Here is a 17,190-nt window from a genome sequence, read left to right as displayed (position 1 = left end):
GAATTAATATTGTTAAACTGTCCATACTACCCAAAGCCATCTACAGATTCAATTCAATCCCTATCAAAATTCCAATGGCATTTTTCACAGAAATAGAAAAATCAATCCTAAAATTTGTGTGGAACCACAAAAGACCCCAAAGAGCTAAAGCAACCTTGAGAAAAAAGAACAAAGCTAGAGGTATCACACTCCGTGATTTCAAACTTTATTACAAAGCTATAGTAATCAAGACAGCATGGTACTGGCATAAAAACAGGCACATAGATCAATGGAACAGATAGAGAGTCCAGAAACAAACCCATGCATATATGTGTGGTCAACTAATTTACAACAAAAGAGCCAAGAACATACAGGAGGGAAAGAACAGTCTCTTCAATAAATGATGTTGGAAAAACTGGACAGCCCCATGCAAAAAAGGAAACTGGACCATATCTTACACCATACACAAAAATCAACTCAAAATGGATTAAAGACTTGAGCACAAGACCTGAAATGATAAAACTCTTAGAAGAAAACATAGGTGGTAAGCTCCTTGACATGGGTCGTGGTGATGATTTTTTGGATTTGGCACCAAAAGCAAAGACAACCAAAGCAAAAATGAACAACTGAGACTCCATCAAACTAAAAAGCCATTACAAAGCAAATACCAACAAAACCATCAACAAGCAAAAATAAACCAAAAAATCTGATTAAAAAATGGGCAGAGGATTTGAATATACATTTTTCTAAAGAAGATATACAGATGGCCAACAGGTATGTGAAAAGGTGCTCATCATCACTAATCATCAGGGAAATGCATATCAAAACCACAATGAGACATCACCTCACATCTGTTAGAAGAGCTATCAACAAAAAAACAAGATATAACAAGTGTTGGCAAGGATGTGGAGAAAAGCAATGCTGGTGGGAACATAAATTAGTACAGCCACTATGGAAATATGGAGGTTCCTCAGAAAATTCAAAATAGAACTACAATGTGATCTAGCAATTCCACTTCTGCATATTTATCTGAAGGAAACAAAACATTAGCACAAAAAGATATCTGCCGCCCCACGCTCACTGCAGCATTATTTACAAAGGCCAACATGTGGAAACAACCTAGTGTCCATCAATGGATAAATGGATAAAGAAGATGTGATATACATATATAGTGGAATACTATTCAGCCATAAAAGAGAATGAAATCTTGCCATTTGCAACAAAATGAATAGAGGGTATTATGCTAAGCAAAATAAGTCAGACAGAAAAGACAAATACTGTATGACGTCAATTATATGTGGAATCTAAAAACAAAATAAAATGAAAACAGAATCATAGATACGAAGAACAAATGAGTGGTTTCTGGGAGGAGGGGGTGGGGGTGAAATAGGTGAAGGCAATTAAGAAGTAAAACTCTCCAGTTATAAAATAAATAAACCACAGATATGTAAGTAATATACAGCATAAGGAATATGGTCAATGATGTTGTAATAACTTTGTATGGGGACACATAGTTACTAGGCTTATCCTGGAGATCATTTCTTCATATATACAAATGTCAAATCACTATTTAGTAACCTGAAACTAACATGATAGTGTATGATAACTCTATTTCAATTTTTTTTAAAGTCAAGAAAGTAAATAAATGATATTCCAGTTTTTAAAAAAGCAGTGAAACACACAATTAGGCAATAATAGTAACTCTGAAAAATGAATACACTTACAAGCTTAATTAATTTTATGAACAGGTTAAAACCAGGTTAAAACCTATGAAGGAATCATAGACATCTTCATGTCTAGTAATATTTTCTCCTTGGAAGATTTTCCAATTCATTCTTTTTTTCTGACCAGATTCTTAGGAAAGGCTTCTAACCACGTTATTCCCTGAACTCTCCATTTTGGCTCTTCCTGCCTGATGGTACATGTCTGTCTTCTGAACACAGACCCTTGTTACCCAAAGTGTGCTCTGTGGACCAGCAGCTTCTGCACAGCCTGAGAGTTTAGCAGAGATGCATAATCTTGGGCAGGATGCAGCAGGGGTGGGGAGGGATGGGAGGATGGAACTTACTCTCCAGGGGAGATACCCCAGATACCTAAAAGAAACTATTTTTCTAATGCAGGTGGTTATGTGAAACCATCCTTTTTTTGCCTTCTAGGTAAACTGATTACCAAAATTAAACTAAAATTATTACCAATTCCTGTGTTTCAATTCCTTTTGATAACTTGCTGGAAACAGTTAAAATGGTGACTGTGCTAGGTGCCTGGCAGCAAAACCTAGTTGAAAAAAAGATTATGAAAGCAGAACAAAGAATCATGTGTTCTCTCTTCCTTCTCTATCCACAAGGGTGCCTCACTAGTATCAGCTGTTGAGAAAACAGAAGATTTACCAGTGGCATCCCCAAGAACAAGGAAATCAGGGAAGCATGGTTGTCCTCTGGGGTTAAGCTGTGAAATCAAGACATCAGAGTGGAGAGATGCAAAATACCCTTAAAAGATCAAATAGCTCCCAGGCCTCTGAGACTAGACAGTAAGCTGATTAAATATATTAACATATCTAAAGAAAAAATATTTCAGTCTCCAGGAACAGTTGGTCAGCCAAGAAGGCTTAGAAAAGGAGAATTTTAGAGGCAAATTCTAGAGATGTCCATCCAAGCGGTCAGGAGGACACCTTGCAACCTGTCTTGTGTGAGATCAAGGAAGAGTTATCTTTACCATCATATGATGGCAATAATTTTTACCAGGTATGATGGTGCTATGGGATCGCCTTGCTTTCTGAGGCAGGCTGCACTAATGAATAAAACGATGGCGGTGTTGGGCTATGGAAGGCGGGAACCGCGAAGCACTAAAAATTTTCTCTCTAACTGACCTTGCTCGGATCCACACTCCCCACATCAGCTGCCAATAAAATCTAGTTTCTCACATGCCAGACCTTCAAGGAGAAAAGGTATGACCAGAAGACTGTAAGCACCTCTCCAGGTTCTGTGTAACAGTGAATTAGCATCCCAGGTTTATAGATGATTCCTATGACCTGGGTTAACAGAAGAGAATCCTGGGAGACAGAACTATTTTCTCAGTGTGCTGACAATTGTATTTGTAAGTTTGAACCCTGGTAAGTGCACCAAGATAATATCACCCCGAAGCTTCTGTAAAGTGGCCAGCCCAACCAGCAAAGCCTCCCCACTCTTCACTCTGTGTGTATTCAGGGCTTTCCTTTGAAAATTTCCCATCAGTCTGGGCCACAGAGATCACTTCATGATTATTCTCTAAGATGTTTGATTATAAACATGTAATTTTTCTTATTCAGCATCATTATTAATCAAACACGTGCAAATAAAGAAAAAATAGCAAAGGGAAAATTGCCACAGGGTATAAGCAAAAAGACATTCTATACTGCTGGTGGTGGTATAAATTGGAAAAACACCAAACATCTTAGAAATATGTGTATGTCTCTGACCCAGCAATTCTACTACTAGGAAGTTATCCTTACCTATTAATTATGGATATGACAAAGATTTAACCACAATGATGTCTTCTAAAGCAGTCCATAATAGTTAATACTTGGAAGTCATGTAAATATTCAAGAGTTGAGATCAGTCAAATAAACATCTATAATGCAATAACTTTTGTTAAATGTTATAGAAGTTCATTTACTGACCAGGAAAGACATTCACAACATATTTGTATTTTTTTCTTTTCACTTAGTTACATTTTATAATTTCTCTTCAATGAACATTTATTATGTATAGCCTTGGTTTTGAATAAAAATTTGAGAAATCACCCCTGTCTATATAAATAAAGAATAGACTCCAGGGATTGGAAGGAAGATGACACATACACTGGTCCAAGCCCCCTTGGTGCTTGAGAGCAAATTAGCCTCAAAGAGTTATAAATGGTTTATCCAGGGCCACCCAGATGATTGGTGGCCAAGCCAGTGCTATCATTCAGCTCTGCAGAGTTTTAAGCCCAGTGATGTGTCCAATCACTCCTAGTGCCTCTAAATTAGAGCAGAACTTTGTCTCTCTCTATGCTACGCAACAGCAGCATCTCAGCTCAGAAAGCAAAGGTGTCCCTCTAACTTTGTGTTGAGCCAAAATATTTGAATAAAATTGTATTTATTGCTCTCTTCTAAGTGTCCTACACACAATGGTAAGAAACCCCAATTGCAAACTGCATGTCACATGATATTCTAGGATTTCCTAAAGTGTATCATAAAACATCAAACGTCTCTTAAGACATCTCAAAGATGTAGAGAATGGACTTGAAGATACAGGGAGGGGGAAGGGTAAGCTGGGACGAAGTGAGAGAGTGGCATGGACATATATACACTACCAAATGTAAAATAGCTAGCTAATGGGAAGCAGCTGCATAGCACAGGGAGATCAGATCGGTGCTTTGTGACCACCTAGAGTGGTGGGATAGGGAAGGTGAGAGGGAGACACAAGAGGGAGGAAATATGAGGATATGTGTATATGTATAGCTGATTCACTTTGTTATACAGCAGAAACTAACCACCATTGTAAAGCAATTATACTCCAATAAAGATGTTAAAAAAAATAGCATCGCAAAATGAATTGGTGAGATGGGGAGGGGAGGGAGGAGAGAAATGCCAATGAAAAAAGAAGGTCTACTTTGTAACCCAGACTTACAGTCATTTTGTATTGCAAAAGCTCCTCTACTTTTAATAAGCGTATCATTCTATGTATCAGAAAAGAACATGCTGGCCTCTCAGAAGTTGACTCGGGACTCTGTTGAGCTGCTGCAGGAAGGTTATATCTCTGTTCTCTTCTGTGACCTAAGTTCAATGACTCCCTGACCAATTTCCAAACAGACATTTATTGAAGGACTGTAATGAACATCGCAGCAACCAGCCTTGAATCATCTTTCTACAACACCTGCTTTCTCAAGTGACATTCATTTGGAGATTTTTCATAGGACAGAGGGGCACAGTTAATGCTTCCCTCCTTACACAGGCCAAGAAAGCAGCAGTGAATGAAAGGGAATGATCCAAGATGCCCCATCTCCCCAGGCCTTTTGCATTTCAGCCTCCCTTAAATGCAAACCAACACTGCAAAAAATAAATGAACCTCCAAAGGATGCAAGTCTTACTTACGGACACACATTTCCCTGCTCTCATAAAATCCAGGACAACACTGGGATTTGCGCCTATACATAGTTTTTTCTCCATGTCGATAGGCTGTCCGATAACTGATTCTATAGAAAGGGGAAAAATCACATTGTTACTTTATTGGACCTGCAATTTGATTAGAAACCAAGACTTTATATTTTAATACAAAAAGCAATTAAATATAATAAAAGTATAAAAAGCGAAGTACTCCGAAATAATTAAGAAGAAACATGGGATATATGTTTTGACCAATATTATGCTAACTCACTAATTTGCTAAGAATATACTGATTGTCCATTTAAGCCAACCTACACTTTATTTCAAGGAATCAAGATTCATGACTTCCCTACTTCACTTATCTCGAGATATATCAGACTCCTTCCCAGTTTACCAAACACAGAAATACATCTGAGTTTCCATTACCTGTGCCGCGTGCATTTAAACCAGTTCAGAATGTCAGTGCAGCTAGTGTAGTAAATTTGATCAAAGGGATGTGGGTATGACTCTTGCACAGTCACGGAGTAGCTGAAAAGAAGAGGAAAGAGAAGTAGTCAGTATTTCTCTTTCTTGCATTACTGATAGGCTGTGTACCAAAAAACAGTGATTGGCTAAATTATCTCCACTTGCAACTCCACACTGACCTTTAACAGAGAATCTTCAGGTTTTTTCAGGTTTCTATTTGTGCTAGAACCCTAAAAGATCCAATATTAATAATATATTTTAAAGACAAGAGTTCATGCTATGCAGTTCAAAAAATCTCATTTACTATTCACCCAAAACTCTGATATTCCTAAATTTAAAAACGTATCACCACATATTTTTCTGTATTTAATTCCATCCCCTCCCCCAGGGTCTAGGGATATCAAGACCTTTCACAAATTGCTTTCAATCTAGGCCTCATGCAAATAATAAGGGTAATCAGCAAAAAGACAATCCAAGTACATTTTGCTACTGATTTTGGAAAATCAGAAAGACTACATTTCTCTAGTTGGAACTTGTAATAATTTTCTTTCTTGTGCCTGCCCTACTTCTTAGGCAATGGAAGAATATATACAACCTCTACATAGAAGCTACAAAGAAGTCTTTAAACCCAATTCTAAACATATGGCTGAGAGAGTTAGCCTGAAATAATCATACAAACAACCTGCTGCTAATTAAACAGTCTGTTTTCCAACATATTTTCACTAACAGCTGCTTGTTAGAGTAAAATCATGCACTCCTATGGGCCTAAGAATGTGGCTGAAAAACACCCATGAAATATAAAGACTATTCAATGTTCAATCCTATATTTCTTCATTTCAAAGCAGTCTATTACATGCTCAAGCGCTCGGATTTCTTGCCTACAGGAAAATCTGGAGAATCTTCTTTTCAAAACAACTTATTCTGTTTTCTTTAACAGTCTCTTAAAGATTTTCACTAAATTCTTTAATTCATGCTAACAACAACGACAACAACAAAATGGGTCTCAATCATGGACTCACTTGGTGTAGATCAATAGCCCAAGTTCATTAATAGGAACTGTCAACTACAGAAGGTACAGAAGGAATGAGGTTAAAATTTCAGCCTGAAGAATTCAGGTTAGATAGAGAGCAGAAGCTTCTAATTTGAAAAGCTAAGCAGTACTGGCCTCACAAACAGACCAATTTCTTTCTCCAAGTGGTCTCTCTCAGTCATTATGAGACATCCATGAATTAATCATACTATTCATACTGTTTGTACTTGATTCTTTGGGACATTGCAACTTGATTTCTAGGTAAATTTAGGGATCCTCCACAAGCCTGAGGCATATGCAATAAGTCCTAGTGAAAAGATCACTGGATTAGAAGAAGGCAGGGTTATCATCCTGATCTGACACTGAGCACCTGGCTGACCTTCAGCAGGTAACCTCACTTCCCTGGGTTTTGACAATCACATCATAAAACCAGGGGTTCAGAGATGTTCTTGGAGATCCCTTCTTACTTGGCATTCTGCATTTCTAACATACACTTCAGATGACTCTATTCCAGCAGACAACACCTGCAGGAACAGGTTCAGACGAGTGTCGAGTATGCCATTGCCTACATCTCTGATATAACTCCTTTGGGGTAAAGCGAGAGGCCTGCATTAAAATATAAATGTTCTTGGAATGAAATATCACATGAAGCTATTCAGATTTTCTTCAGACCCCTAGCAGTATCCTGAGGTTCAGGTTATTGCAATTTCTAAGACTTCCTCGCCAATTCTTTTCCCTCCCTATCCAGCAGCTTGTAAAGGCCTGCAGCATTATTTCTCCATTCCATTTCTAGTGGAGAGCAAAGCCAATGAATGCCCTCTGTGTGTGGAACTGCCATCTAGGTAGTCCTACATTCCCATGAGCAAAACAACTTTCCACATGTGCTATGGGAATGAAAAAGAAACCACCCTAAATTTATGCTGCTTGGGTGAAAAAATGTAATCTACCAGGCTCTATAGTACTAATTTAGCTGAACTAAATTGGTTTGTTAGAACTAGGCCTGATGCAGTATTCCCACGAAATTTCACAGGCCATGTTAAGTGTTAAGATCTGAATGCCTTGGAGAGCAAAAGTGATAATCAACTAAGGGACCCTGGCCAAACACACGCCATTGGATGTGATGGGGGAGCTGACTCCACAAGCAAACGTGAAAAGTGTTTTCACTAATTTCTAGCAGCCTAGAAGATTTCTTCAATAAGTGAAAATGTTACAAGTACATGAGTTTCCTCTTCTGGACATTTGCTGCTCACCAAAAGCTTAATTTGCAGGATGCTTCTCTGCTTTTAGGATACAAAAAACTCTTCTCTATAAAAGGATAATCAAACCATTAAGGATTCGAATTGAACAAATGTTTATTGAATAAATTCTACGCAATTCCTGCCCTCAAAGGGCTCTCAAGAGAGGCCAGCACGTAAATGCTAAAAATAACCTGCTCTTACTTTAATAGAGAAATATATAGAGTTTGGGGAAAATCTAAGTGTAAAATTCACTATGGTTGAACATTTCTCTTCAGTCTTGACACTTCTCATTAGAATTATTCAGTCTCAAACTCAATGAAGAACAGACCAAATATAAATTACTTTTCACATTGATCAGCTACTGAGGCTTCCACTTAAGTTTACAGGAGAAGGGTTCTAAGCCTTTTCAACCCAAATTTCTTTTCTGTTCTTTTTCATACATTCTTTTTCTTTTCTAAACAATCTTTTTTACTTTTCATTTTTAATGATATTATAATCACACTAGAAAATGTGGAAAACAAATATTTAAGAAGAGAGGGAGAGAACTGTATAACTCTTACCTAACCACACATAGCATTTTGCTGTACTTCTTTTACCATCCCTAGGGTTTTTAGTTTTTAGTTATAGTTTTGTCTTTTTGTTTTTATATTTTCATACTCATGCTATACACATAATTTTAAACCTAGTTTTTAAACTTAAGACTATCATAAGCATTTTTCCATGTTAGTAAACAGTCTTCAAATTATGACTACCAAATACTCACGACTACACCTAATTTGCTCAATACCCACCTAACATTAGACAATTAAGTTGTCACTTTTCAAGGGGCCGCTTTCTGGAAGCTGTGTGCCCGCATCATGAAGCAAAATGTCTCTGAGAACTGGATGACTTCCTCTGGTCCTTAGTGCTGCTGCTGTTTGAACTTAATTAGTACCTCTTGATAGTCCACACCTCCCTGTTCATCTGCAGCTGCTCTTAAAGTCACAGAATGGGAAGCAACCTTCTCGATTGTCTAGTCCAATCCCATTTTCATCACAAATAAGCCACACCGAGCTCCCAGTGCTAGTGGTCAGTCTAGAGACGGTACTAACACCAAGACCCCCAGACAGCATCCTGTACCTCTGTCCCCTCTCAGATGTTGTAGAATATTGAAAGCTTCTAAAGCAGACAGTGAGTGGCAAACTGTGGTATAAAAGGAATCTGGTCCCAATTCCACACTATTTTCAGCATCAAGATGCAGAACCCTTTATCTCCTGCTTGTTTGTTTAATCTTCTCAAACACACTGAAAACATGTCATCACTGTGATTTTAAACTATTAAGTATTGTCCAGGGAGGAACCCCAACAAGATTTAATTTAAGGTCAAAGAACAGGGGGGGAAAGCCATCATCACCTGGACACATTCCGAAGTGGTTAATTACATTTCATCTGCCTAAATTACCTTCTTACTTTAATCAAATATGGTAATAATTATCATTTCTTATCTCTGCTCGCTTCAGGAATGCAGCTTCAATTATTACGACTCCTGTGTCCCACTCCCAAGGGGTTGGGCAGAGAAAGGATTCTCTTCATTTGTGCCTTCTTTAGAAGAAACCCCATTATATGGAAATACTTAAACTCACACAACAGGGAAAGGAGATGGGGAGAAGGAACAGATGATTCATGGAGTTATTCATTTTCCAAAAGGATGCTGTGCAGAATCCCTTTAATAACAAGCATACCTTGTGTATTTTAAATGATTTAATTTTCTTTCATTTCCTTTCATGTATAGCTTCTAAGAATCACAAATGCTGCATTAAAATGAGGCACACTTTTATTTGAAAATAAATGATTCAGTAGGTCTGGGGAGGGAACTGAGAGTCTGCATTTCCAACAAGCTCCCAGCTGAGGTTCCTGCCGCTGCAGCTCCACAGACCACACTCTGAGAAGCAAGGCTGCAGGTGATTCCATGGCTCAGAACCATTGGTGACAGGTGGGTTTTAGTGTAAGGAAAAGCTACAATGAGCACTACTTGGCCCTACTACCAGGAATTTTGTCCTTGAAGCTAATCTTCCTCTCCCTGTTTCAATTCAAGCTCATTTCAGTTTTTGAAAATACAGGAGAACTTGTCAGCTGCACCTTTATTTGATCATTTTAATTTATAATCCTTTTCTCCATTCTTGCAAAAACAATTCCACTTTTTTTTAACTTTTCTTCAAAGAATCATTATCTAGCCTTATAACAGAAAATTTATCAATAAGAAAATTGTAGCTGTCAATTTTTCTTTTTAGCAATTTATAGGAAAAATATAGACAGGAAAAAAATCTCCATCATTTTCCTATTTTTCCACACTGAATTTCTTCCCCATTAGTGAGTATTTTAGCGGTTACTCTAATCACCTGTACAACAGTGGAATTATATTAGGTTTAGAGATTAATGTGCCCCTTCTCTATCACTCCCCCCTCCCCACCCCCACTACTGATGTCCATATTTAGTCATTTCCTTTCCTACCAGAAGGTGAGTTTACTCCTCAACAATTATTCACTGAGCACATGCCGTATGCAAGGCAGTGTTTTAGACATTGGGAATTTAAAATGGTGAACAGAACAATGCAATTATGTGTTGGTAAGTATGGTTAAATATTGAGCAAGAAATCAGGACAAAATGTCTACATTTGAGTGGGTGCTGGATTACTTGAAGTCTTGGATTCTTTTCTCTTTGTAGCCTTTCCCTCGGAGAGCTCATCTGTTCTCTCATCATTCTGGAGACTCCCAAATCTATATTCCCAAACACTTTCAGGCCCATATTTCTCTTTTCTTTTTTTTTTTTACATTCATCCAGCACTTTTTATTTTACAAAACATCTTTCATACATTATTTGATGCAAGTTTCACAGTATATCTTTGAATTGGATGTTGTTAAGAGACTCATCCAAGATCACTGGACTTCTTAAGTGAAAAAAACAGGGCTAAGCCGATACTCTTTCTTATATTTCATAAGGCCTTTTTGTCCATGACGATTATAAGATAGGACAATGTCAAAACAAACTGGAGCTGGGGGGGGTGGGGGGGAAGAGCTTCCCTGGTGGCTCAGTGGTTAAGAATCCACCTGCCAATGCAGGGGACACGGGTTCGAGCCCTGGTCTGGGAAGATCCCACATGCCGTGGAGCAACTAAGCCCATGCGCCACAAGTAATGAGCCTGCGTTCTAGAGCCCTCAAGCCACAACTACTGAAACCTGTACGCCTAGAGCCTGTGCTCAGCAACAAGAGAAGCCACAGCAATGAGAAGCCCTCACACCGCAACGAAGAGTAACCCCTGCTCGCTGCAACTAGAGAAAGCCCGCGTGTAGCAACGAAGACTGAACACAGCCAGTAAAAAAAAAAAAAAAAAAAAAAACCTGGGGGAAGTATCTTTTTAATGTTTTGTTTAAATGAAAAGTTAAACATTCATCCAGGCCCATATTTCAAACTGATCATATCAATACAACATGATAAAACCACAATAATCTCTTCCCTGTCAAATCAGCTGTCTTCTTTTTATTTTTCCATATGTGCAGTGACACCTCCACTCTTTCACAGCAGGTTCTAAATCTCAGCCTTTTCTGCCTCTTTCACATCCATAGTTAATGTATTACCAAGATCTCTTGATTCTTATCTCACAGTACCTAACAAATTTGATTTTTCCTCCCATTCCAAAGCTATCATCCTCTAAGAAGTTCAACCACCAATGGACTCTCCCTCTTCTAAATTTGATATATTCTTATTCATGTATTCATCAATTCATTTTTATTACTTTAATCATATTTATTATGTACTTTGTTGGTGAAATGTTTTATGAGTGGTTCTGTGAAAATTATAAAGATAATTAGTAGGAGGTCCCTTCCCTTAAATTCTATATAACATAGTTAATAGCACAAATATATAGAACTTTATTACACATACATATTTCCTCTACAGCTTAAAGTTTCATAAGGCTACATAACTCTATTGATCGATCGGGAAAATATGTTTTTGTTACCCTGAATGTGATACTGCCAATGGAGATGGGGACGAGCCCTCACCGAAAAATAACGCTATGAGTGAGGAACCAGTGGGCCCCTAGAATAATACAGCTGCTGTGCTTGAAAGACTCTGAGCTTTGTGCCTCCCACCAGTGGGTCACACAGCGATTAGAATGTTTACTCTGTGGTGTACTCATCATGACGCTGAGGGTGACAGGAAAAAGAGACCAAGAGTTTGATGTCATTGAACTTACAGCTATTACAAATATGTATTAATCTCTAGTACTTGACACCTTCTATTTGCTTGAACAACTTGCAAGTGCAATGTTAATTTCAGATAAAGATACACACTTTCCTAGGAATGCAAGTAGCACATGAGAGCACAGTAAACTGCATTTGACTGCACTGCAGTATCACTAAATGGTTTGTGCTGTTTCTGTGTTCCAAAAGGGACTATAAGATGACCTATTATTTTGTACTTCCTCTGTATTTCCTACTGCAAATCACCTAGATCTGGATACTACATCATCTGCTTTCATATAATCTATTCAATCTTGCCCTCCTCAATCCTGTACTGACTCTAGTTTTACTGGGCACAGCCCTTAGTGGTCTGCATGGCACTGGTTTCAAACTACCTTCCATCCTAGAACCCCACCCAATCACTGCCATCTACTCGTCTTATTCAGGTCTTCAAAGACATCTCAGGGGACAATACTTCCATGCAGCCTTGCCAGTTCCTCCAGAAATCATGTCTCCCTTTCAGGCCACCTACTGCACAATTTTTTATGCCATTCATTTCAACACTCTAGGATATTATTCCACACTGTCTTCCACTGCTCCCTCATTGGTTCCCATGCATAAGTTCAGTTCCACCAAATTATTGCAAATAGATACAGAGCAGGGAGAAGACCTTAGGGAGGTCGTTTTAATCGATCTATTAATGTTTTCCTTGGTCTCACAACTGCACCTGTGTTAGAATCAGTTTATCAAGTTTTCTTCATATAATATATATTCTCTAAGACCAAGGTGAATTATACTATCTGATTATTACATATAACTAATGATTTTTTACATATAAGTAATTTTATAATCTCTTCTCAGATTCTAATTTTATATATGGTACTGATAATGAGAGTTTATAAAGGAATCTATCAGAAATTATTTCTCAGACTACTTTCAAAACCATTACCTTTCCCAGTGGCTACACACATTAGGGTCTTCAAGGTTCAGAGATGATGCTGTCCTGATCCAGTGGCATAACAGTATACAGATAAAGCCCAGGCATGAGTTCAAAGAAATAACCATTGTTTCTGAAGAACAACCTACAAGAAAAAAAATCCAAATTAAAGATGCATTAAAGTGACCCAAACAGAATTCTTCTGAGTACATCAACTATTCAGTACCAGTTGTTACTAGAGCTGAAACATGCATAACGAGTCTTGGATTTAAGATGGGTCACCAGCTTTCATGGTCCAGGAGAGAGAGAGATTTCTTATGTTGTCAGGATGGCCGCCATTTTGTAAATTACTAAAAAGTGCAAATCATCATTAACTGCCACCATAACAAAGACCTTCTCATCCATGGCAGCTAACACTAAAGGAATCTACCCAAACAGCTCAGAGCAACACAGTCTTCCAGATTCTCTCACCAGGCATATTTCCCTTCTGTAAGAAGAGGGCACACAGAGGAATCTGGCCTCATTTGTCTTAGAGGATAAATAATGAAACAGAAGCTCCATTGACTCAAGAGAGAGGCACCTCAGGCTTAAACTGAGTGTCATTCAATAATTCATTCAACGTACACTGAATGCCCACTCTATCCTAGGCACCATGCAAACACTGGACATAAAACACACATCTAGTTCCTGTCCCTGCCCATCAAGATCTTTATAATTTAATAACCATGATTTACATTTCTTATATTTAGTGCTTCTGTCTCCCCATCTGCTGAACAGAGACAAAACCAGCTGTTTTATAGAGGTTTCTACATAGGTGTATAGAAAAAAGTGTAAAGGTGTTTGGCGGTCAGTGTTAGAAAAAATGAACCTGGAATTACTATTGAGAGGAAGAAAGACCAAAAAGGAAAAACAATTAGCAACATATCTTCAGAAGAGTTAGGCCTGCAAAGGAGACAGAAGAAGAGGGAGGAGAATGTTCCAGGCAGAAGGAACGGAGGTGAGGGAAGGTCAGGCACACTTAGGGAGCTCAAACTAGCTCAGCCTGAGAACGATATGGGGCGTATCACCATTGGTTTTATAAGACATTGCAAAGTATGTGAACCTCATCCGAGGATTACAGAGAGCTAGGAAAGGCTACAGGGTGACATTCGAAAGATCACTGGCTTCAGGGGGTGAGGGACCTGCAGGAGGAGACTATTAGAGGGAGGTCAGGTGAGACACCACTGCGAGTGAAATAATGAAGTAACACTGGGGTTGCAGGGAACTGGGTGACTCTGGGAGTTTTTCAGGAGGCGAAATAGACAGGACTTGGTGAGTGATGTGGGAGTAAGGGTGAGGAGGGATGCCTGATACGGCCCCTTGGGTGGAGGGTGAGCCCCTCATGGAGATGGAAGCACAGAAGCCCTCCTCCTGGGAAGCAGGGGAGGGCAGGGGTGTGGGGAACTTGCCCTTAGTGAGGAGGAAAAGTTTGTCACACTATATAAAATGATTTTATATAATCATTATAAAAATGGACATAGATATAGCTGATCCAGGATTTCTCTAGCGGCCCAGTGGTTAAGACTCATCGCTTCCAATGCAAGGGGCGCAGGTTCAATGCCTGATCAGGAAACTAAGATCCCACATGCCACGAGGCCAAAAAAAAAAAAAAAAAAAGAAAAGAAAACAAGCATTAGCCTGCCTGTAGGTAAACTGGTGAAACTAGTAACAACTGGTCAGATTATGGGACTAAGCAGTTATTTTCTAGGTGAGAGCTGGCATTTTGAAAAGTTGTACTAATTTTCCACACCATGAGGTTACCAGTTTTTAGTGTCTGGGAACCAAATTCATTGAATAATAATCTTGTGGTTTTAAAAGGTAAGTTTATCTTAAAACAAACAAATAATAAACAACAATATGGGCAAACACCTAACCTTAGGAAATAGTTTATCCTTCAGATTCCAGACAATAGATTAAATGAGGAAGTATTAAGTTCTTTAAAATCAAGATTGTTATAAGCACAAGTATATTAAGTATATTATGACAAGTTACCTATCTTTAAATCCACAAAGGCTAAAACAAAAGAAAATGTTTGATTTGGAATAAGGAATAAACGTCATGGATTTGTAGGATAATTAAAAGATAGTGTAAGCCACTATGAGAGGTAGTGAAATCTTTGAGAGATTTCAATCATCATGAAATAATTCCAACATATTAAGCATAAATGAGTAGCCAAAATATTGATTATAAATTAATTCAAATTACTGATGTTTCTCACAGGCTAACCATCATGAAGTTGTAAAATCTGAAGCTTAACATTATATAATTAAGGAAGCTATGCTACTTAACAGAAATAAATACAAAGTAATGATGATGATGATGATGATAAATAACAGCTAACATTTCCTGACCTATTACTCTGTGCCAGGCACAGCACTGAACCTTTTACATGAATTACCTATCTAATCTGCACAGTAACTTACGTAGGTATTTTTATCATCCCCGTTTCACAGTTAAGGACATGTAATATACTGTGATGTTTTCCTCATCCATCAAAAAAAGTAAACCTTTTATATTTTGGTTGTAACAAATAAGCATGGCAAATATCTCTCTGTCTCGTTGCCTTATCTATGTCAGGTAAGTATTCTGTTTCAGTGAAGTGTGAAATATGTATCTTAACTTTCATTCTTTCCTAAAGACAAAACAAGAGCTGGTCAGCAGTAATCTGCCAACTACTCACAAACAATTACCCTAAATTGGAAAGTTTATATCCTGAGTCACCAACTCAGACTAAAACCATCCATTTCCCAATTAGAAATGTTTAGTCTGTAAAGTTGGAAATTGCTGGAAGCAACGAATCAAACTGCCAAGAAAAAGGAAGAGGCTGTGTTCGCTCTCTCTCTTTTTTTAATGAATTTATTTATTTATTTATTTATTTATTTATTTATTTTATTTTTGGCTGCGTTGGGTCTTCGTTGCTGCCCATGGGCTTTCTCTGGTTGTGGCCAGTGGGGGCTACTCTTCATTGCGGTGCACGGGCTTCTCACTGCGGTGGCTTTGCTTGTTGCGGAGCACAGGCTCTAGGCTCGTGGGCTTCAGTAGTTGCAGCACGCAGGCTCAGTAGTTGCGGCTCACGGGATTAGTTTCTCCGCAGCATGTGGGATCTTCCCGGACCAGGGCTCGAACCTGTGTCCCATGAATTGGCAGGCGGATTCTTAACTACTGAGCCACCAGGGAAGTCCCTGTGTTCTCTTTTAATGTAAAATTTTTAGCGTTAATTTGGTATCTCTTTTTGTTTTGCACTTGATGCATGGCCCCGTGAAGGGTTTAACCTCACTAAGGGGATGGCAGAAAAAAAAGAAAAAGCAGAATTTGGTCACCTCCTTATTGCTTCTGAAATTCAGCATGCAGAAAAATCAAACTGCACTGCAAAGTTGCCGGCGGCATTCTTGGAAGGAAAAATATCAGTATATTTAAATTTGTATATATGTCACTCGGTCTCTTACTCCCAAAGCACTTTCCAAATCAAAATCAGAAAATTAACTGAGTTCTAGAATAATCTACATTAAAGTATAAAATGTTCAAAGCAAAAAGAATTGCTAAATCAAGAAGAAAGGATTGTGCAAACTCACATGAACTGATTAAAATCATTTGAGGAAATAATTCATATGTTATATTGATACATGGTAGGGGGAGAAGACATTTCACAAATGTGTCAATGAGCTGTAAAGGAGTATAGAAATGCAACATTTCCCTATATTCAGAAACATGGGTGGTCCTTCCTTTTGTTTGACTTGTCACTGATAGGCAATCAAAACAAGTGGGTAAGGCATTTCATATATCTTTTCCCTTTTTGATTTGTTTTCTTCTATAGGTTTTGATGAGTAAGTGTGCGTACCTTTTTTCCTTTATGTCTTCCCCTGAAGGAAAAAACTTCAATAAACATTTTTCTTCCTCATTTCTCTTTTAAGCTGTGCCATCTTGTCTGACACTATAATCTTAGAGCGCAAATGAAAACAAAATACAATCTTTAAAAAATAGCATTATTTCAACTGAAAAAAAAAGGCAACACAGTGCTGATATGCTTCCTTGAAACAGACATTTTGAAAATATTCAAAACTCTAAATTGGATATTGAGCTACCCCTACCCACCCAGTCTTTGCCTTCAAATAATTTGCCTCGTGGTTACGTTTAAGAAAATTTTAAATGTAAAAAAATAAA

General features: G+C 38.1%; 1 protein-coding gene across 1 annotated transcript in view; it reads right to left on the bottom strand.

The window, feature by feature from the left end:
- The window catches only part of MEGF10 (multiple EGF like domains 10), a 122,319-nt gene extending 109,195 nt beyond the window's left edge, over positions 1-13,124 (bottom strand). The window contains exons 1-3 of the mRNA XM_081233754.1: positions 13,003-13,124; positions 5,528-5,629; positions 5,090-5,190 (exon numbers count right to left, since the gene is read on the bottom strand). Of these exons, the coding sequence (XP_081089880.1) occupies positions 5,090-5,190; positions 5,528-5,629; positions 13,003-13,118 (319 nt within the window). The 5' untranslated portion in view covers positions 13,119-13,124. The remainder of the gene's footprint in view (positions 1-5,089; positions 5,191-5,527; positions 5,630-13,002) is intronic.
- Between the last annotated feature and the right edge of the window lie 4,066 nt (positions 13,125-17,190).

This window comes from Mesoplodon bidens, assembly GCF_964165515.1.
Source record: "Mesoplodon bidens genome assembly, chromosome: 4".
Taxonomy (NCBI): domain Eukaryota; kingdom Metazoa; phylum Chordata; class Mammalia; order Artiodactyla; family Ziphiidae; genus Mesoplodon; species Mesoplodon bidens.
Note: the sequence above shows the minus strand (reverse complement) of the source record. Positions and strands in the feature narration are given on the sequence as shown.